We start from the raw sequence: 22,841 nt of genomic DNA, 5'->3' as shown, positions 1-22,841 counted from the left end.
AGAGAGGAAAATCATTCTGGTATTCCTAATGAATGCAATATCCTTTCACTAATGTACAATTAGCAACCTTCGCAAGTTCATTTAAACCTTAACGCCTTTGCGGTTGCAGCCCCTAGGCTGTGGAACAGCATCCCCTTTCCCATCAGAACTGCCCCCTCCATCGACTCTTTTAAGTCAAGACTAAAGACTTATCTATACTCCCAAGCCTTTCCTGACGTCCTCTGAGTGAGGGCTACATGTATATATGTATGCAGTCTGTTTTGTTGTGCTATTCTTATAACAAATGTAAAGCACTTTGGCCAACGAGAGTTGTTTTTTAAATGTGCTATATAAATAAATGTGACTTGACTTGACATAATCTTTATATTTCCCATCAGAGCAAAACACAAAGTGCTAGAAGAACTCAGCGGGTCAGGCAGCATCTGTGGAGGGAATGGATAGACATCTCAGGTCGGGATCTGTTGTGTCTCCATTTTAATATTTCAATCATTTCAGGAATCTGGATTACATGCAAGCAGATGAGATTCATTGAACTTGGTATATTGTCTGGCACGGACATAGTGAACCGAATGGCCTGCTCTGTGCTGTAGTGTTCTATGTTGTATCTCCCATTAGTAGTTGGAACCCATTGCTATTTCACATCAGCAAGAGAGCAAGTGTCTGAGCATGACTCCTAACTTTTTCGAATTTTCTGGCAACTTCACAAAAGCACATCCTTTCCAAATTCATTTAACATTTGGATAGGCACCTAAATAGGCATGACACCGAAGGATGTGGACCTAGGCCAAGCCAACAGGATCAATGTATGGACTAAAAGGTCAATTTGGTTGGGTGTGAGGCCAATTCTGTGCCACAAAACTCTACATCCCTCTTCCTCAATACCGTAAGAGATCAATCTGAAAAATGTACCTATTAACCTAGTGCAAATGTAACTGATTTATAAAATAGAACCAGTCAATTCTAGAAAGTACTTCCTTTGATCTCAAATACAAAAAAACATTTACAAGCAACAGATGCACCAAGAAAACGATTTCCATCTTCGCTTATACTTTATAAGACTTGCATTTGCTCTTTAATAGAGTAGATCGCTCAGCTCCAGAGTAGATGGCTCATTTTCACCTGATACAAAAAAAAAATACCACCTCCCTCTTGCTCAGATAGCAAGGATGGCATGCATTATATCCCAAGGGATATCAGCCTGCTGGCTCTGCACAAGAATCGACTCAAAGAAGCTCTACAAATTTGACCAGGTTTCCACCTTCTTTTTGATGAGACGGATAAGGAAAATCTGCAGTTAAGCAGCATTCTCCACAAAAGGAGATGTTCTGCACAGACTGGTGATGTCACTTGCCTCAAATGAGGGTCTCATCCCTAAAGCATATGTATATTAAAATGCCCTGTGTAGTTGAGTTTTATTGCTGCACACATAAAATGGAATACAGTTCTGTAGAAACTATCAGCATGCTTAATCCACAAAATAAATTTGCTCCAACATTTTATTTTGGAAATCAGTCTCCATTTCAATAATGTTTTAGTTATGTTGTCTGAAGATACACAGGTGTTTACATATTCGTCTTCACTAAAAACTCTGAAGATCCTAACTTTTATTGTACATTAAGTGAATTGTAGATACTCAATTTCCTAAACAGGATTAACACTGGCTCCATAAGAGATCTTCAAAGAATCTAATTGCTTTAATGTGCAGCCCTCTGATCTGCCATTTCCTCTCTCTAACTTCGCCGATTGCAGCCAAGGCTTTATCTACTTTCAGAAGCAAGGTCACACAGTGCAGTTGTTTTACTTGGCAGAAAAAAACACGAGTTAATCCATGATCCAAATAGATGGCGCACTGAGAGAGAAATGCATTTTCCTGCACAAGTCTTCAGCCCATCAAGTTTCACGTACAAAGAGCAATTTATTAAACATTGCATCAACTCATTCTGAAGAACATTCCAATAGTGACAGAGTCAAATGTTAAACACCTTTCTCCCAGATTTTCCTTTGGTTAATAAATTATTCATTTCGCATTCTCATTCCAAATATTTGTATCCACTGCAACGAGTACTCTCAAATCCCTTGAGGATTCTGACGATTTAAATTTACTTCCTCCATCCAATGCTGCACCCATTCTTTAACCAGGAAATAGTCGAGGCAGAGAACAATTTAATTATCAGCATGTCCATACTCTTCTGTACTCATTTGCACACAAAGTTCCTTAGGAGAGGACAGGAAATACAACTCGTCTTTGACTGAGGTGGTGTCATTTGCTGTACTTTGCAATTACCAGGCTCTTTATTATACCATCCTGCCCAGTAAATGTTTTTGTTATCAGATATATCAGTGATTCATTGATGCCCCGTGGACTAGTGCCCAAATCTAAGGCTGCGCACAATTTACCAATGCTTCCCCATACCTTTTTCACTGGTGATGTTGGTGTAACTTGACTGGTGGGTACAATGGATGGGGCCACTGCTATTGTCTGTATACCTCCATTATTCACACGGTTCACAATATTTACAGTTGCTGTTGGTTTGGATTTTTCTGGGGGGAAAAAAATTAACTCATTAATTACGATACTGAACAAACCCGGGGGAATAATTTACAAGTTTGCTGGGGAGTATCATTTTCTTAACAGATTAGAGCACTTTGTAAAATTTAACACTAAAACCACTGCTTCTGCTTGACAAGTACAGAGGACACCAACTGAAATCACCATCTGGAGCAGAAAATACAGAACATTGGCTGACTACAGGGGTTAGTCAATGATCTTCGCTCTACTGCTGCACCACTGTGCCGCCTCAGTCTAGAATGAATAATCCCAGCAGTCTCACTCCATTTTCTGAATGACTGAACATTTTGCACAAAACTGCTCCTTAATACCATTATTTAATATCATTGACTACCAGTTAAAAAATCCGACAATGTGAAGGTAGGTGCAGAAAGAATCTGGCTCATCTAACCATGGGAGAGGTTGCTTCAAAACATGCCAAATAAGTGTCCCTTTTTACCATTAATGAACCTTACTTTTAAAAAACTGTGCATCGGCAGTGGGGTGCCGCAAAGCTCAGTTTTGGGACCCCAGTTATTTATTATATATATTGACGATTTAGACAAAGGAATTAAATGTAACATCTCCAAGTTTGTGGATGACACAAAGCTGGGTGGCAGTGTGAGCTGCAAGGAGGATGCCATGAGGCTGCAGGGTGACTTGGACAGGTTGGGTGAGTGGGCAGATGCAGTATAATATGGATTAATGTGAGGTTATCCATGGCAAGAACAAGGTGGCAGATTATTATCTGAATAGTGTCAGATTAGGAAAAGGGGAGGTGCAACGAGACCTGGATGTCCTTGTACATCAGTAATTGAAAGTAAGCATGCAGGTGCAGCAGGCAGTGAAAAAAGCTAATGGCATGTTGGCCTTCATAGCGAGAGGGTTTGAGTATAGGAGCAAGGAGGTCCTACTGCAGTTGTACAGGGCCCTGGTGAGACCACACCTGGAGCATTGTGAGGTTATGGTCTCCTAATTTGAGGAAGGAAATTCTTGCTATTGAGGGAGTGCAGCGTTGGTTCACCAGGTTAATTTCCGGGATGGTGGGACTGATATGATGAAAAAAATGGATCGACTGGGCTTATGTTCACTGGAATTTAGAAGGATTTAGAGGGGATCTTACAGAAACACATAAAATTCCTAAGGGATTGGACAGACTAGATGAAGGAAAAATATTCCCGATGTCGGGGGAGTCCAGAATCAGGGGTCACAGTTTAAGAATAAGGGACAGGCCATTTAGGACTGAGATGAGGAAAAACATTTTCAGCCAGAGTTGTGAATCTGTGGAATTCTCTGCCACAGAATGCAGAGGAGGCCAATTCACTGGATGTATTCAAGAGAGAGTTAGATATAGCTCTTCAGGCTAACAGAATCAAGGGATACGGGGAGAAAGCAGGAACGGGGTACTGATTTGGGATGAACAGCCACGATCATATTGAATGGCGGTGCTGGCTCAAAGGGCCAAATGGCCTACTCCTACACCTATTTTCTATGTTTCTATCTATGTTTTTAAAAAAGTCCACATGTTTTCAGCAAAGATCTCAGACAATACTGCAAATTTCTAAAAGATTTAATTATTTTAACAACCAGTAAATTTATCAAAAACAATGCAAAAGCTAGTGGAGAGGTTACCTGTCTCTGCTTCTGACTCAGAGTCTTCCTCTTCCTCTTCCTCACTGGAACAACTGGAGTCATCCTTCTTCCCCTCCTCTTCCTCACCCGCCTTCTCCTGTTCCAGAGGTTCTGTGGGACCTGTAATCTTCGGCTCATTCAGCAAGGTTTCTTTACTAGTGGAGCAGATAAGATGGAATAAAAATAAACTGCAGATTCTGGTTTTAACCAGAGATAGACACAAAGTGCTGGAGTAACTCAGTGGGTCAGGCGGCATCACTAGAGAAAATGGATAGGTGATGTTTGAGTTCGGGGCCCTTATTCAGATTGATTATAGTGGGGGTGAACTGGAAGCAAGAAAAGACCAGGACGAATGATGCCCGCCCAGATTTGTCCTGGTCTTTTTTTGCTCTAACCCTCCCCACCCTCCCCACCCTCCTACAATCAGTGTGAAGAAGGGTCCCGACCCGAAACATCACCTATCCATTTTCCCCACAGATGCTGCCTAACCCGCTGAGTTGCCCCAGCACTTTGTGACTATCTCATGGTTTCTTTACTGTTAGATTAATTTGAACAAGGTTTAAACCAAATCATTTGAACTCTTAGCATCTCCATCACAATCTTGTTTGAAAGCAAATTCAGGCAACTAAGTTTTACATCCAAACTGATGAAACTTAATTGCAGCATGTCTACTTACGTTTTGATGGGTTTTAATTGCTGAATATTTTCCATTGTTGTAGTTGTTTCGATCAATGGAGATTTGTTTGCTTGCTTCTCACTGATGAGCTGTGGGGACAAATGACATTAAAAACAAATGTAACCAGAGTTATATGAAGTGTTACATAAATTTATAATAATTGAAAACCAAGTACACTGACCATGTGGAGAATTAAAAATAATCAAAATGTTTCCCATCATTGGAAGTAACAGGTATACCATATATAAATACAGTCACGTCAATCTCAGGTACAAAAGGTAGAGCAAAGGGGAGGGTACATTGCAGAATATAATTCTCAGCATTGTAGTGCATCTGCTCCATAGACAAAGTCCAATGTCCACAATGGGGTCGAGGTAAATTGGCCAGTACCTTATCTTATGGAAGGACCATTCAGGAGCCTGATAAGAGGGGAAGAAGTTGTTCCTGAGTCTGGTGGTCCATGCTATGAAGCCTCAGTACCTTCTGCCAGACGTGAATAGGGCAGAGGAGAGATAAACTCCTCCCCAGGGCGGGATAAACTTATGTTGGCTGTTTTTCCGAGGCAGCGTGAAGTGCAGATGAAGTAAATGGTGGGAAGTTTAGTCCGTTTTCGGTAAAAATTTCTATCCCAGTCACAAAACTATACTTCAAACAACAGACTATTCAAAGCCATGCTTGCTGTTAAGTAATATCATATTCAGAAAAAGTACTTTTGATAAAAGTCATACCATGCCCTCCATAATGTTTGGGATAAAGACCCATCATTTATTTATTTGCCTCGGTACTCCACAATTTGAGATTTGTAAATGAAAAAACATCACATGTGGTTAAAGTGCACATTGTCAGATTTTAATGAAGGCCATTTTTATACATTTTGGTTTCACCATGTAGTCCCCCCATTTCAGGGCACCATAAAGTTTGGGACATAGCAATGTCATGTAAATGAAAGTAGTCATGCTTAGTATTTTGTTGCATATCCTTTGCATGCAATGACTGCTTGAAATCTGCGATTCATGGACATCACCAGTTGCTGGGTGTCTTCTGTGGTGATGCTCTGCCAGGCCTGTATTGCAGCCATCTTTAGCTTATGCTTGTTTTGGGGGCTCGTCCTTCGTTTTCTCTTCAGCATATAAAAGGCATGCGCAATTGGGTTCAGATCGGGTGATTGACTTGGCCACTCAAGAATTGACCATTTTTTAGCTTTGAAAAACTCCTTTGTTACTTTAGCAGTATGTTTGGGATCATTGTCTTGCTGTGGAAAGAACCGCCGGCCAATGAGTTTTGAGGCATTTGTTTGAACTTGAACAGATGTGTCTATACACTTCAGAATTCATTATGCTACTACCATCAGCAGTTGTATCATCAATGAAGATAAGTACCTTCAGCAGCCAAGCATGCCCAGGCCATAACACCCTCACCACTGTGTTTCACAGATGAGGTGGTATGCTTTGAATCTTGGGCAGTTCCTTCTCTCCTCCATACTTTGCTCTTGCCATCATTCTAAGATAAGTTAATCTTCATCTCATCTGTCCACAAGACCTTTTTCCAGAACTGTGTTTGCTCTTTTAAGTACTTCTTGGCAAACTGTAACCTGGCCATCCTATTTTTGCGGCTAACGAGTGGTTTGCATCTTTTATTGTAGCCTCTGTATTTCTGTTCATGAAGTTTTCTGCAGATAGTGGTCATTGACAAATCCACACCCGACTCCTGAAGAGTGTTTCTATACTGTCAGACAGGTGTTTGGGGATTTTACTTTATTATAGAGAGAATTCTTCTGTCATCAGCTGTGGAGGTCTTCCTCGGCCTGCCAGTTCCTTTGCGATTAGTAAGCTCACCAGTGCTCTCTTTCTATTTAATGATGTTCCAAACAGTTGATTTTGGTAAGCCTACGGTTTGGCTGATGTCTCTAACAGTTTTATCCTTGTTTCTCAGTCTCATGATGGCTTCTTTGACTTTCATTGGCACAACTTTGGTCCTCATGTTGATAAACAGCTATAAACGTTTCCAAAGGTGATGGAAAGATTGAAGGAAAGACTAGGTGCTGAGAGCTCTCTTATACCTGCATTAAGGAGGCAATTAAACACACCTGAGCAATTACAATATACCCGTGAAGCCATGTGTTTCCAGAACATTATGGTGCCCTGAAATGTGGGGGACGATGTATAAACACAGCTGTAATTTCTACATGGTGAAACCAAAATGTATAAAATTGCCTTTAATAAATTCTGACAATGTGCACATGTGATTTTTTTCGATTAAAAACCTCAAATTATGGAGTACAGGGGCAAATAAATAAATGATGGCTCTTTGTCCCAAACATTATGGAGGGCACTGTAAAAGAGCATGAATGTAGAGTTAAAAGGCATGCATAGGTTTAGGTTTTATTGGTACATCATACAAAAAGTCATCACAGAAATGGCCCTTTGAACCACCAAGGCTGCACCAACAAGCTGAGTGAACATCTCTTGCACATTACAGAAACTTACCAAATTCTGTTTCTTTTGCAATTCTTCCAAGTATCCAAGAACGTCTTCATCGGCCACATCAAATGCTGTCTGACCCTGTGGATAAAATTCATACCTCAGAAGGAGTCAAAAGTACCGAATATTAAAGAGTGTTTATGTTAATAAAACCAAAGGGCATGAAAAAATAAAGCAACACGTCTGCAACTTTCCCAAGTACACTTGCCGAGCAACTCCGAGGCTCTTATAGGCACAGGGGATAGATAAACAATTGTTTTGTGAATTAATAACCGACTTTCAAGTCTAATATATAAAACCAAGCCTTGAAATTCTCAATAAATTATAACCCAAGCATCAATGACAGGGCAACTTGAGCTTGTGGCTGCTCGATTACCAAAAGTTGCAATTATTTCAAGGGAGCGTTCAAACTCCGCAAAGCAAGCAACCCCTTTTATGCCAGTACTCCCAAATACCTCCACTCTTTTCTTATCCAGATTTACAAACATATAAGACTCTTGGAGAAAAATATTGAAACCCTTGCTGCCAAATTCCACATCTGAACTTTGAGAAGCCAATTTTAGCAGGCTATGAATTGTCTCATGCGACACTCAAAGACATGGTACGATGATCAAGATTGTAATTAGACAAAATATTTTTCTTGCATTGAGTCTCGTTATAATTTATAAACACTAACAATGAAAGAGACGAGAAACAAGCAGAATCAAAGTAAGGTGTAATGTTTCCCAACAGCTCGGTTTTAGAATATAATTCAAGTGAAACATCAAACATGAAATACAACAGTAATAATGGAATAAGTGATTACTGGAATTAATGCACTCATTATCTTTAAAGGCTGAGCCTACCGAGAGAAGGATAAATCATCTGCCGCAGCATAGTCTTACATCATGATAATGTAGAGACAAATGTGGTCTGTAATTACATGAGCCACATCCTTGTGCCTGGTACAAAATTTGAAAAGGGCCAAGATACTTTCTTTATACCAATCTGCCACAACACAGTGGTATAGCTGATAGTGCTGCTGCTTCACAGTGCCAGAGACCCAGGTTCGATCCTGACCATGGGTGCTGTCTGTGCAAAGTTTGCACGTTCTCCCTGTGGCCATGTGTGATTCCTCCAGATGCTTCGGTTACCTCAAACCAGTACCGTGCAGGGAATGGATGAGAAAGTGGGATAATATAGAACTATTGTGAATGGGTGATAGTAGTCGGTGTGGACCCAGTTGGCCAAGGGATCTGTTTTAGTGCTGTATGTGTGATAAACTAAAAAGAAATATCCAAAGCTACTCTCAGTATCTCAAAGAAAATGAAGGCAGAAAATGCTCAAGGGTTTCCAAATGTTGGAATAAAGCCTGCTGGAAAGGCTTACATGTGGATGCATTCTTTTTTTTTCAGGATATAAACACATTAATTCATTAAATCCTTTAATTCCTAAGATGTAAAAGCCAAACTAAAACTAAAATTAACATGTTACAAACCACTTTGTTGATCATCTCCATATCACAGAAACTTTCTACGAGGATTCGGCAGGTTTCCTCTTTGCCCCAGTGCGCCGCAGCATGAAGGGGAGTCCAGCCATCATAATCCTTGATATTTACATCATAACCTGCTTGGATGAGAAGTCTGTGGGAAGGGGAAATAAAGAGTCAGTTACAGAAAAAAAAAATCCAGATGCAAAAGTTACTTTCTCACCACCTTAGGCTTTGGGAGCATGAATACAGGTCGTCCCAGTGTTATAGGGGATTTGCCTTCCTAGAAAACGGCCCACGACGCGACTTTGCACAATGCAAAGCTGCATCATCTGTGCACGTGTCAAGAAACTCGAGTTGAGGTAGTATTTATTGACGGAGACACATGGAACTGCAGATGCTGGTTTACAAAAAAGACACAAAGTGATGGGGTAACTCAGTAGGTCAGGCAGCATCTCTGGTGAACATGGATAGGCAAAGGGTCTAACCTGAAACATCACCAGAGATGCTGCCTGACCCATTGAGCTACTTTAGCACTTCGTAGCATTAATTTACTACTTTTTCACATAGATTTCGAGCACTTGAATTTTGGATTACAAATAAAAATGGAGTCGTTTTACATACGTACTTCAAGACTTCGGAGTAGCCTTTAGCTGCAGCTACATGAAGAGCAGTTCCCCCGGATTTTGGATGCCTGCTGTCATTTATTTGCCCACTATTTAGCCACTGCCTAGCATCACGGAGCATTATTCGTTCTTCTTCTTTCCGAGCTGCCTCTATATCCACACCTGAACAAAATTGGTTCAAAGATCAAGTTAAACCAAAAACCAAAAGACAGGTATGTTTCCACAGATTTTATATCCAACATTAAGCATCAGTACATTAACAAGAACACAAAATGCTGGAAGGACTTTAGTCAAGCAACATCTATAGAAAGAGAAAAAGTCTTTATATTTCAAAAATAAACAATATTCTCATTAAAAAAAATGTCATCCAGTCTGTGCATTTGTGGTATCAAGTTAACAGTCTATTTACAAATCATCATCACCCACTTTAATGAATTCTGAAGTGTATAGACACATCCTATCTGCTCAAGTTCAAACAAATGCCTCAAAACTCATTGGCCGGCAGTTCATTCTACAGCAAGACAATGATCAGTCCCTTGCTCTACTCCCTGTACACCTGAAAGGATCCGACCCAAAACGTAATCCGTCCTTTTTCTCCAGAGATGCTGCCCGACCGGTTGAGTTACTCCAGCATTTTGTGTCTATCTCCAACTTGATCTTTCAGTTTGATACCACAGTTCTCAGCCTAATCTGCAAAAATCTTGAGATAAAAGACAGGAAACTGATTGAGGACTTACTATCATGATGTTAAGAAAACTACCTAACCCTTAATGTCAGCATAACAAAGCAGTTGGTTATTGACCAAAGTAAGTGAGGAGGGACCACAATCCTGTCCTAACCAATGGAGGTGCTGTAGAGAAGAGCGACAGCTTCAAGGTCCTTGGGATCCACAATTCTGCTTGAACACATGGGGAAAAGGGGGTTAGGAGGAAGAGTTTCAGACTCATGTTTTTTTCTGCAGAATTTTCAAAAAGGTCTTTTCAATGGCTCTTTATTTTTATACTACAAACCAAAGATACTAAAGGCTGTATGCAACATGATTTAATAGAGTATCCTTGCAAAAATGTCTTTAGAACATGCTTGCCAATTTCAATGACGTCCCATGGTAAAACTGAGACTATTTTTATGAGAAAACGGTGTTTGATTACTGTAGGGAAGTCACATGGAAACAGATTTCTTTTCTGCGGCTTGAAAGTTTCCAAAATAGTTTAAGTGGTTCTCCAGTTCCCAATCAATATCACGTTTTAACCAACCAGCATAATGAATCGGTTCCCTAATTCATCTATCAATTTATAAGTAATTAATGGTAATGAAACATGCGTTATAGTAGAACTATTTGTATTTGCTTCCCAAGGCATTTGAAAATATTCAGTACATAAAAATTCTCTCAAAATTCTCCAGGTGTGCTACAGAAAGTATTCTGATGGAATGCATCTCAGCCTGGTATAGCAACTGTTGATGTAATCTACTATAGAAGTACTAAAATCTATTATTGAAGGAGAATATCAGTGTCATTCTACAGGGTCATCGTAATCTTTATCAATATAGCAAAGGACTACCGATACAAACCAAAATCTTAGCTCAGAAAATGAGAAAATTCATCAAAAGCAGCAGCTGATGCTGAGAAACCACCTTCTCTCGGTCACTCTCACAGTATCATCCTTGGGTTAGTGACACAATTTGCAGCCACGTCACAAAACAGTGAATCCATGCTCGCACCAGGGACTTTAGCACAGAACTGAAGCTGGCAAAACAGAGCAATGATGATGAAGCGTGCACTGTCTGGTCCACAAAGGTGTGCCATGAAGAACATCTTCTTGCTGCAGTGAATGTGAACGATTTCTACACAATGGAATTTTCCTGAACAAGCTAACCAACTTTACCTGTCAACCAGCATAACTTTAACATTCACCTCTTTCTGGAGGCAGGTTGGTTGCCACATTCCCTCTGTCACAACTTTGATGACACCACCTGGCAAGTTCACTAGTTCGAACCACAATGAACCTTTTAATCTAATCTCAGTCTACAAGAAAGACACCATTACTCACTTTGAAACAGCAAAAAAAAGCCTGCAGCTCTCTGGATAGTTAAGGAACATATACTTAGTGCCTTTACCATAGCTATAATTCAGATCAGTAATCTTAAATTAGGGAGCAAAGCTTGGCAGGGTAAATTTGATCTCAAGCACAAGATATTGAACCAGTGGGATCAAAGAGCTCGATTTCAAAAGAAACAACACCATCTCAGAATTAGGTCACGTTAAAAATTAACATATGCTTTATTTAAAAAATCATTAACTTTTAAGAATCATACATTTACACTGAAAATATCCTAAAGAAGTGTCCATGCCAGCAGGAAAACACCGACTTATCATAGACACCCTGCGGCACAGCATTCGTACCCGACCAGTTCTAACCTACAAAATTAAATTGTTGATAGCTCATCACAGAGAATATGAGGAAAGGAACATAAAAACATTTCCAAAGGTCAGTGGAAATCATCATATATGGTTCAAGTTTCTCTACATACCATTACTAGCGAACAGCATTCATGGCATTCAGCATTTAAGGCATTTGCTGCCAAGCCTCTGTTCAACCTCTTCCTCCTCCCCCCCCCCCCCCCCCCCCCCCCCCCCCCCCCCCCCACCATCTCCAATTATTTTACCCTTCTCTAAATCAAAATGGCAATAGCAATAATCTTGATGGATTCATCCATGCAAGAGCATCCTTAAAAATATGACTGTTAATAAGCACGTTTGGAATACATATGATCAAATCTTTGGTGGATTAAGGGAAGGTATAATCAGAGACAAACATACCCTTCAGATATTTAAGTGCAGCATTCCTGTCTTATTATATTCATGGTTTCCTTTTAATTTAAACATTTGGGTTATCCTAGAGCTTAAAAAAATGAAAGAAGAGCCAGCAGAGGGCAGTATTGTATACTATACAGGTCTCAGGCACTATAACAATTTCATACCACAAAATGCTAGTTACTGACACTAATTTAGAATAGTACAAGTTTTTCAGTTTTTTACATTAAATCGGAAATTAACTCAAGAGTCATATTTCTTAAGCCATATTCCTTAAACACCTCTAATGGCTTAGAAGGCTTAAGAAGTTCAGCATACCCCCAACAACTTTCACCAACTTCAACAGATGCGCCATAGAAAGCAGGAATGGGATACTGATTGTGAATGATCAGCCATGATCATATTGAATGGTGGTGCTGGCTCGAAAGGCCGAATGGCCTATTACTGCACCCATTGTCTATGTTTCTATGAAAACATTTTATCAGGATGTATTACAGCATGGTTTGGAAACAGATCCATCCAGGATCGCAAGAAATTGCAGAAAATTGTGGACACAGCACAGCCCATCACACAAACCAACCTCTCTTCCATTGACTCCATTTATACCTCACGCTGCCTCGGCAAAGCCACCAGCATAATCAAGGACAGGTTGCACCCTGGCCACTCCCTCTTCTCCCCTCCCCAATCAGGCAAAAGGTATAGAAGTGTGAAAACGTACACCTCCAGATTCAGAGACAGTTGCTTCCCAGCTGTTATCAGGCAAATCCATGACAGTGCATTGCCATCGGATTGGTTTCTAAATTCAGCTCATAAAATGAAATTACCACAAAAAAAGTTTCTATAATTCAATCCAAGTTATTGAAAATACTCTGGTCAACATGTTTCAGCCAGTTTCTGATTAACTAACTTGTACCTTGAGCAGTGAAACTACCACCAATGACAACTTCATTTTAGATGCAGAGTACTTCCTATTCCCTTCTTGTTCTTACAATATTAATCTGCTGATCAATTCTAAGATTAGTTTAGTGACCAATTTAGAAATCAGGTGCAAAATTTACTGCAGATGGCTACAGAACCACGGACAGCTTAGCCATTAGCTTGCTACTCGAAAGTCATCACGAGTTAAAATCCTAACATGGCAAGCTGTAAAATTGAATAGAATAAATCCAATGATTTGAACACTGGCACCAGGATATAGACAAAGAAAATTGATAAATTATGCTGACATTCCTGTCTGGCTCAAAGATGTCCATCATCGGTAGCTATCTGGCCTTCCTGCATCTCAGTACCAACACTTCCCTGCATAAAACATGAGCAGACTCCAGTTCCCGTCAACGAAGGATAACCATCATGGTGTCATTGGAATCACCGATATTTTAATTCTACAGAGCAAAACAGAGCAAATTGAATTTTCACACAGGAATTCTGCACGCGGGTGACAAAGAAAAGGAATGCAGTTCAAAATGATTTCAGAAAGATTACACAAACAGGAAACAAATGTTTCTGATGGAAGAATGTGCTCTGGCAAAGGGAAAAGAGAGTGTGTCATTTCTGGTTCAGTGCAACATTAATCAAACAAGGGTTTGCATTAACAATCCTAAAAAGTGGCTGGGCCAAAAGATCAGCTTCCAAAAAAGGTCGCGGACCTTGAAAATATTAAAGAAGAGGGAGAATCCAACATTGTGTTGCAAAGGTGTCTTACAAATTGGAGCTTTCTCAACGATATGCAAAAATTGCTGAGCATGATTTGGAAACAGCACCATCCAAAACCGTTACAAATTGCAGAGAATTGTGGATGCAGCCCAGAGTCATACAAGCCAACCTCCCTTCCAATGACTCCATCTTCACTTCACACTGCCTCAGCAAAGCCACCAGCATAATCAAGGAAGAGTCTCACCCTGTTCATTCCCACTTCAGACAAGAGGTACAGAAATGAGGAAACACATACCTCCAGATTCTGGAACAGTCCCTTCCCAGCTGTTATTTGGCAACCAAACCATCTTATCAACAAATAGAAAGCAGTCCTGAGCTACCAACTACCTCATTGGAGACCCTCAGATTATCTTTAATCAGACTTTACAGAACTTTATCTTGCACTATACATTATTCCCTTTATCCTGTATCTGTATAATGTTGACGTCTTGAATATAATCATGTATAGTTTTCCCGCCAACTGGATAGCACACAAAAAGCTTTTCACTGTACCACGGTACACGAGACAATAAACAAGACTAAAAGAAATTGACTAGTTATCAATTCTGGAAAAGTTTTGGATTTACCTGAATCAAAATAGACAATGGACAATAGATGCAGGAGTAGGACCCTTCGAGCCAGCACCGCCATGCAACGTGATCATGGCTGATCATCCCCAATCAGTACCCTGTTCCTGCCTTCTCCCCATATCCCCCCGACTCCACTATCTTTAAGAACCCTATCTAGCTCTCTCTTGAAAGTATCCAGAGAACCGGCCTCCACCGCCTTCTGAGGCAGAGAATTCCACAGACTCACAACTCTGTGTGAAAAAGTGTTTCCTCAACGCCTTTCTAAATGGCTTACCCCTTATTCTTAAACTGTGGCCCTGGTTCTGGACTCCCCCAAAATCGGGAACACGTTTCCTGCCTCTAACGTGTCCAACCCCTTAATAATCTTATATGCTTCAATAAGATTCCCTCTCATCCTTTTAAACTCCAGAGTATACAAGCCCAGCCGATCCATTCTCTCAGCATATGACAGTCCCATCATTCCGGGAATTAATCTTGTAAACCTACGCTGCACTCCCTCAATAATGTGAATTGTGGAGTGTTAAACTTTCTCCTCTCACTCGACAAAGGTTAAAAATGGACTTAGAACAATTAGAGCAGCAATTGGAGTTTCAGTGTTGATTTTCTTTTATTTGCATAATGACCAAATTACCAAATCAAATATTTGCAAACAGCTCAACTTAAATGACATTTGGACAGTTTCTTGGGTAAGAAAGGCATAGCAAGGTGCAGGCCCAATGTGGGTAAATGTGATTGCTGTTGCAAGACTTCACTGTCGTCACGGACGAGGTGGGCCAAAAGGACCGTTGCTGTGCTGTACGAACTTCTATAGACCCTCAATGAATCATGATGATTCTATTTAGTAAAATTCAATTGGACACCATGGACACAATTCATCGCCAAATGTTGTCACAACATGAAGAACGGGTAAACAGAAAAACACAAGCACTATCTATCCTTCTGAAAGGCACCACCCAGCCATTGCAAAATGTATGTGTTGGGAGGAATTGCAGACGCTGGTTTATACCCAAGATAAACACAAAATGCTGGAGTAACTTAGCGGGTCAGGCAGCAGCTCTGAAGAAAAGGAATAGGTGATGTTTCGGGTCGAAGCTCTTCCTACTTCGTCTGAAGAAGGGTTCCAACTCGAAATGTCACATATTATTTTTCTCCAAAGATGTTGCCTGACCTCCAGCACTTTGTGTCTATCATTGCACAATTTTAAAAGGCTCTTGTTATCGGAAGAAACGGCCCACTGGAAAAGAGTAGCAAAAGGGCGGCAGAGTGGTGCAGGGGGTGGAGCTGATGCCTAAAAACACCTAGTAAAATGAGGGTAATTGTGTGACTTGAGGCGGGCAACAACACCCCTAGCTCGCCGGCTAACAACAACATTGTTAGCGCGCTGGCTAACGAGGCCCACCACCGGGGATGTGCACACATTCTCGGTGTCCGAGCACGACGTGAGGAGGGCTCTGACGCGTGTTAACACGAGGAAAGCTGTAGGCCCAGGTGGTATATCTGGGCGTGTGCAAAAATCTTATGCTAATCAGCTAGCTCCAGTGTTCACCACAATATTCAACCTCTCCCTGCCCAAGTCCGTGGTCCCTGCCTGCTTCAAATGTTCCACTATTGTGCCAGTGTCTAAGAATGCCTCCCCAGCCTGCTTGAATCACTACCTCACCTCAGTGGTCATGAAATGCTTCGAGAGGCTGATCAAGAAGTACATCTGCGCCTTCCTCCCTCGCACCATGGATCCGCTGCAGTTCATATACCGTCCAAACAGATCCACGGATGACAGCCAGTGGCGGTCGAGTCGCGGAGTGTCGGCGGCGGGAGTGGCCTGGAGATCCACGGATGATGCGGTCTCCCAGGTTTTGCGCACCACTCTCTCTCATCTTGACAGCAGAAGGGGGGCAATGTGAGGCGTCCTCAGCCCCCTACTGTACTCGCTGTACACACATGACTGTGTGGACAGGTTCAGCTCCAACTCCATCATCGAGTGGTGGTGGGCCTGATCTCCAATAACGATGAGAAGCCCTACCTGGAGGAGGTAGCTGACCTGGCACTCTTGTGTCAGATCAACAACCTCCTCTTGAATGTCACTAAAACTAAGGAGCGGATTGTGGACTTTAGAAGGGCACAACAACCGAGGACGTAGACGCCACTGGGGATAGATGGGACTACTGTGGATAGGATGAGTAGCTTTAAATACCTGGGAGTCCAAATCACAGAGGATCTGACATGGACAACACAAACTGTTGAGAAAGGCAAGGCAGTGCTTTTACTACCTCAGGCAGCTGAGGAAATTCAGAGTCTCTCTGAGAATCCTTCAATCCTACTCTGGTGCAGTAGAAAGTATCCTGACCGGAAACATCTCGATCTGGTTTGGCAACAGCTCTGCCCAGGACAGGAACGCACTACTCTCTGCAGAGAGTAGTGCGTTCAGCCAAACGCACCATAGGAACTACACTCTCCCCCCCCCACTGCAGGACCTATACACCAGGAGGTGCAGATCCAGAGCCAGCAAGATCATGAAGGACCCCTACCACCCCAGCAACGGACTGTTCCAGCTGCTACGGTCAGACAAGCGCCTCCACTGTCACGCTGCGAAAACAGAGAGGATGAGACGGAGTTTCTTCCCACAGGCCATCAGGACTGTAAACTCTGATCTCACCGGGGTGTAATTATTGTGTCTTTTTTTTTTAATGTAAATACTCGTCCTGTTCTATTCTGTTGTTCTTTTGTTTTGCACAATCCAGGAGGCATTGCCACTTTCTTTTCACTGTACATCTCGTATGTGTACATGACAAGTATAGTTGACTTGACATGACACGGAATGAATAAATGTGTTAGTCAAAATTAAACGGCTAATCTGGATCAAATTTTGCCACGCCCAAAGTTGATTTTTGTGGTCGAGGGGAAAGATTTTTTGTTGTTATAATGTTGATTGATGCAGAAATGAAAACTCCAGTAACTGGGATTGCTTTCAATCGAACATAGTTAAAGGAGAAGTTGATTGAAATTACGATGGATAGGCAGAAATGTGTAATTAACTGCGGCCAAGTAACAGGCATTGTGAAAGAAAAGTTTTGATATTCAAAGACAAGAGATTCAGTACTTTGCTCCAAGTGATGCCTTTTTTGGAGAGTGACCAATGGCAAGCTCATTTTCCAGAGTTACGCATTGCCCGAAGCAGGGAGGTCTGAAGAAGGGTCTTGACCCAAAACATCACCCATTCCTTCTCCCCAGAGATGGTGCCTGTCCCACTGAGATACTCCAGCATTTTGTCCATATTTGGAAAATTGATCAATTACAACTACAAGCTTGCAAGCTCGCCAAATATTCAGAACATAGTTGTTTTCAAAGCAGCTGGCCATAGAGAAAATAAACAACTTTCATTTTCCTTCTTTTCCTCCGGTCGCTTCATTCATCCACTTATGGACAGATTTGTTGGAAGGCTGAACACGATGAAGTGTCAGGGCAGGAGCACTGAGGTTCATCGTTCAGGTGGGACATAAGTACTAACACATCTGCAAAGGAACTAGAGACCTCCCTTGCAATGCAATTTCAATGTAAGCTGGGAAATATATTTAATGGACCAAATTCCTCATGATATTCTTGTTTTCCAAGGAAGCTAAAGAACAAGGGAGTGAAGTAAATTCCAACCATAGAATTGTAGAGATGCATAGCACAGTAAGGGCCCTTCGGCCCAACTCATTCATACTGGCCATGATACCTTTCTGTGCTAATCCCATTTGGTCTCAATTAGGCTCCTATCCCTCTGCACCATTTCTATCCAACTCACGTTATAAATGTATCTGCCGCCAACAATACCTCTGGCAGCCCCTTCTGGGTAACCATCAATTTCTGTGTGAAAATCTGTCCCACTAGGTCTCGTCTCCTTTAAATCTATCCCTTCTCACCTTAAACCTAGGCCATCTAATTTTAAATATCCCGATAACACTGCCTATCTGCCTGCACTATCTGGGCCCATCAATGTTATAGAAACCTCCATGTGGTCACCATCTAGAACCTAACATTCCATGAGAATAAACTTGGTTTATCCAATGCCTCCTTATAAATACAGCCCTCTTATGCAATACAACACCCCAATTCTCAAACTCAATGCCTCAGCCTATCAAGGCAAATATGCTAAAGACCTCCTTCAGTACCCTATCCATCAATGCTGTCATTTTCAGGGAGTGAAAACCTTGCACCACAAGATCCTGTTGCACATCAATAGTCCCAAGAGGCTCTATCATTAATTATATTAGTCTTTAGTTTTTGGTTGACCCGGGTGTGCGGCTGTCGATGAGGGCGAGGAGGAACTGTCATGAAGGGGGGAGGGGGAAGAACAATGGAGGGCCCGGTGTGGGAGGACCACGTGAGGCGGGGGAGGGGGAAGAACAATGAACAACCCAGCATGGGGGAACTGCTGTGGGGGGGATGGGAGGGAACAAAGGAGGAACCGACGGGGGGGGGGGGGGGGGGGGGGGGGGTACTTTGTAACTATGTTCGCGCCGTTAATCTGGTGTCTATTTGCATACGTTGTTGAGTAGACAAGCAAATAATTTCTGTGCCTTGTCACATGTGACAATAAAGTATTCCTTTAAAAAACCCTAAAATATATTACTTCACACCATTGTACGAAGGAACTGCAGAAGCTGGTTTACACCGCAGATAGGCATAAAATGGAGTAACTCGGCGGGACAGGCAGCATCTTTGGATAGAAGGAATGGGTGATGTTTTGGGTCGAAACCCTTCTTCAAACTAAGTTACTCCAGCAGGTACACAAAAATGCTGGAGAAACTCAGCGGGTGCAGCAGCATCTATGGAGCGAAGGAAATAGGCGACGTTTCGGGCCGAAACCCTTCTTCGGCCCGAAACGTCGCCTATTTCCTTCGCTCCATAGATGCTGCTGCACCCGCTGAGTTTCTCCAGCATTTTTGTGTACCTTCGATCTTCCAGCATCTGCAGTTCCTTCTTGAACACCATAAGTTACTCCAGCATTTTGTGTCTATCTTGCTTCACACCTGTTTGGATTAAATGTCATTTGCCACAGCTCCATCCTAGCTGGTCTATGTCCCTCGGCATCCTTTCACAACTCTCTTTGCTATCCCACACTCAACCAATTTCTGTGTTGTCAGCAAATTTACTAATCAGTGTATGGACATTCTCATCGAAATTCTGCCCATAAATAATAGCATTTGGTCTGCCGCATTCGTTCTCATGTCCGCGCCCAGTTGGCGAACCTGGTTTTCAGTACTCTGGATTGCCTTACAAATAACACATCACAAACGAAATGAAATAAATAAAAACATTGCAATTTGTGCTTCAGAAACTTCCCAAATGTTGAGACGCTCAAAATCTGGCAAAAATTAAATTACAACACATCACAGCAGAATTAAATGTAATTGATGCAAATCCCCAAAGAAATCAACTGAAACTTATCCAGCAGATGCTTTCTCGTGTCTTTGACAAATAAGATAATCATTGGAAAATTTGTTCAATGGACCAAATCTGATAAAGATTTCTCAAAAGGAAAAATCTCCAAGGGAAAAAAAGCTTGCAGAAGGATTGGTTACAATGCATTTATAGGTTATTAGACTATTCAACTGTATAAACCATCCCAAATTCCAACAGTTGGCTTTGATTGAAGGTTACAAAGAAATACTGACGCAGTTTCCAACATAGTGCATTTTCTTACCTTGCCTACTAATCTCTTCCTGCAAGAGTTCTTCCATGGCTTCCTCTTCAGCTATATCTAATGGAGTCTCTCCTTCACTGTTGACTGCAGCTACATTTGCTCCACGGCTAATTAAATACCTGCAAAATGTTGTTTAAAATAAATTCTTTAGTGGTTTGCACCCATTTCCATCAAAACCAAATGTTTTATTGAAGTTTTGACCCACTCCAAGTTTAACTTTAAAAGTAGACGTTAAAAGTTGCAGGAAAATTGCTTCTATTAATGCAAAGCTAATCATAATTCTGGAGTAAATCTATTATCTTCATTTACACACAAATTGAATCTCAAATGGTAAAGCTAGCTTCCTGGTTTTGGAGAGTAGACTACATTTTATTCATAATGACATCAAAATTTTAAGAGTGTACATTTAGTTGATTACATTCATCACCAATCATCCCATGGTCATGCTTCAGCCACACCTTTGCTTTAAATACTTTTGCTCAAAATACTTTTCTTATGTAGCTTAATCCATTAATATTATGATTTCACTATAATGGCTTCTTTCCCACTGATACACCTGTTCTCTGAACTATTTTACAGCTCATCTCTTATCAGCACCCTTTCTACACAAGCTACATTTAATGGCGAGTTTTCGCAATCCTTGGCTGATGAGATAAGAGTTAGGATAAGAAAAACAAGCAACAAAATACGCTGCAGGGGAAATTGCCCGAAAGGTAGAACGCTCGCCAGTCCCATCAATTCTGTCCCGTCACGTCAACCATCCTTTTTTCCCCACAGATAGGTTGCCTAGCCTGCTGAGTTACTCCAGCATTTTGTATCTATCTTTGGTGTAAACCAACATCTGCAGTTCCTTCAATCAAGCTGAAAAAGGGTCCCGACCCAAAACGTCACCTATCCATGTTCTCCAGAGATGCCTGACCTGCTAAGTTACTCCAGCGCTTGGTTTCTTTTTATTTCCCCCCCTTGTTATTTTCTCTTCCCTCAAAATCTGTCCCCTTGGACAACACTCAATTTTGTATTGACCAATAATCTTGCCTGAATTCAAATTGAAGAAATTAACCCATTGCAAATTATATATGACCAGGTTTGCAACTTGGCATCAAGCCTTTACAGTTATGGCTCAGATGACAACACTGTCTTTAAGTCACTGGACTAACGTGCCAGGTAACTGCTACACCATGCCACCCCTGTGGATAAGACATTACACCAAGGACCTTTGCTTTCTCAACAGGATGCGAAAAATCTCATGACACTATTAAAATAGTTATCGTTTGTTCGTGCCAATATTTATCTCTTTCTCTGACAACACTATAAACAAATTATCTTGTCAGTCATATGACTGTGGGAAACTGCTGCAGGCCAGCTGTCCATCATATTTCCTACACTTCACTGTAATGACAAACCTAACCAATTTCATTAGCTGTTGGAACAGCCAATCTATTTTTAATCATGTATCCAGTGTCACCACACTACTTCTACACTTCATTCGTGAGCATTTCAGATTACTTCTTCGCAACAATGCAATGTTCTGCGGGAACTTAAATCTCAATGGAATTGCCAATAACAGTGATTTTTCATAAATTCATAAGTTATAGGAGCAGAATGAGACCATTTAACCCATCAAGTCTACTCCGCCATTCAATCATGTCAATCTCCACCGTAAAGTTATCCATTGACCGCCTCCACAGCCGTCTGTGACAATGAATTCCACAGATTCACTACTCTCTGACTAAAGAAATTTGACCTAGAGCTTAAACACTTACAATTATATTATTCTGAACAAAGGTCTCGACCCGAAACATCGCCCATTCCTTCTATCCGGAGATGCTGCCTGTCCCGCTAAGTTACTCCAGCATTTTGTGGCTATATTATTTTTAATGCTGGCAGCTGGCGCACCCAATTACTGTACACAATTAGGGTGAAGTGCTCCAGCTTTGTTTCCGTAACACAGAAAGACGTTACAAAATAAGGCAGACAAAACGTGATGCCAATCACTGACAACTTCAATACTGAAAGAGAACTGTACCATAAGAGCACATTTAAAGATCCCATCTACACTTTTGTTTGGTGCTCTACAAATGTGTGCCACTGTCTTAATACAACAAATTGAAAGTAAATTAACTGAGTCATGTATGTAACAGCTCAGTCATTTATGTAACAAAATTTTTAAATATCACACCTCCCCAGGCTCCTGTCTACATTCTGCCACAGCACAAAAACCTCTCCTAGAGATTGTCTTTGTGGATGACACTTGGGGATACTATTAAATCGACAGAAGTACCATGGTAACTGGCCCAAAAATACAGATCCTAATAAACTTCTCAAAACTATTCAGCGGGACATCTGAAGCTGCATACCTGACTAATAACCCTTGAGTAGTCATTTTCTTTTCTTCCATCTTATCAACAATTCAGTCAACACATGCACGACAGTGAATGTCATTATCCTCTCTGCCCTTCAAAAGGTCACTAATCTAAGCTCCTGCAACAGGTTTTAATAGCCAGTAAGGTTGAGATCAGTGTCCAAATGATTCGCCACCACAGCTGCTCCCATGCACACATCCAAAATATGTCCTTGTATAGTACGTTCACAAACCTGTCTTAATATCTGCACCCACTCCAACGTCAATCT

The 22,841-nt window shown here is 41.3% G+C and overlaps 1 protein-coding gene across 8 annotated transcripts in view; it reads right to left on the bottom strand.

The window, feature by feature from the left end:
- ppp1r12a (protein phosphatase 1 regulatory subunit 12A) overlaps positions 1-22,841 on the bottom strand; it is a 128,969-nt gene that overhangs the window by 57,462 nt on the left and 48,666 nt on the right. For all 8 annotated transcript variants that reach the window (XM_033037947.1, XM_033037949.1, XM_033037948.1 and 5 more), the window contains exons 3-9: positions 20,211-20,329; positions 9,433-9,592; positions 8,814-8,958; positions 7,343-7,417; positions 4,857-4,945; positions 4,181-4,335; positions 2,414-2,541 (exon numbers count right to left, since the gene is read on the bottom strand). In XM_033037947.1, coding sequence (XP_032893838.1) covers positions 2,414-2,541; positions 4,181-4,335; positions 4,857-4,945; positions 7,343-7,417; positions 8,814-8,958; positions 9,433-9,592; positions 20,211-20,329 — 871 coding nt within the window. The remainder of the gene's footprint in view (positions 1-2,413; positions 2,542-4,180; positions 4,336-4,856; positions 4,946-7,342; positions 7,418-8,813; positions 8,959-9,432; positions 9,593-20,210; positions 20,330-22,841) is intronic.

Source organism: Amblyraja radiata, chromosome 19, assembly GCF_010909765.2.
Source record: "Amblyraja radiata isolate CabotCenter1 chromosome 19, sAmbRad1.1.pri, whole genome shotgun sequence".
NCBI classification, from domain to species: domain Eukaryota; kingdom Metazoa; phylum Chordata; class Chondrichthyes; order Rajiformes; family Rajidae; genus Amblyraja; species Amblyraja radiata.
This window is presented reverse-complemented; position numbering and strand designations above follow the sequence as displayed.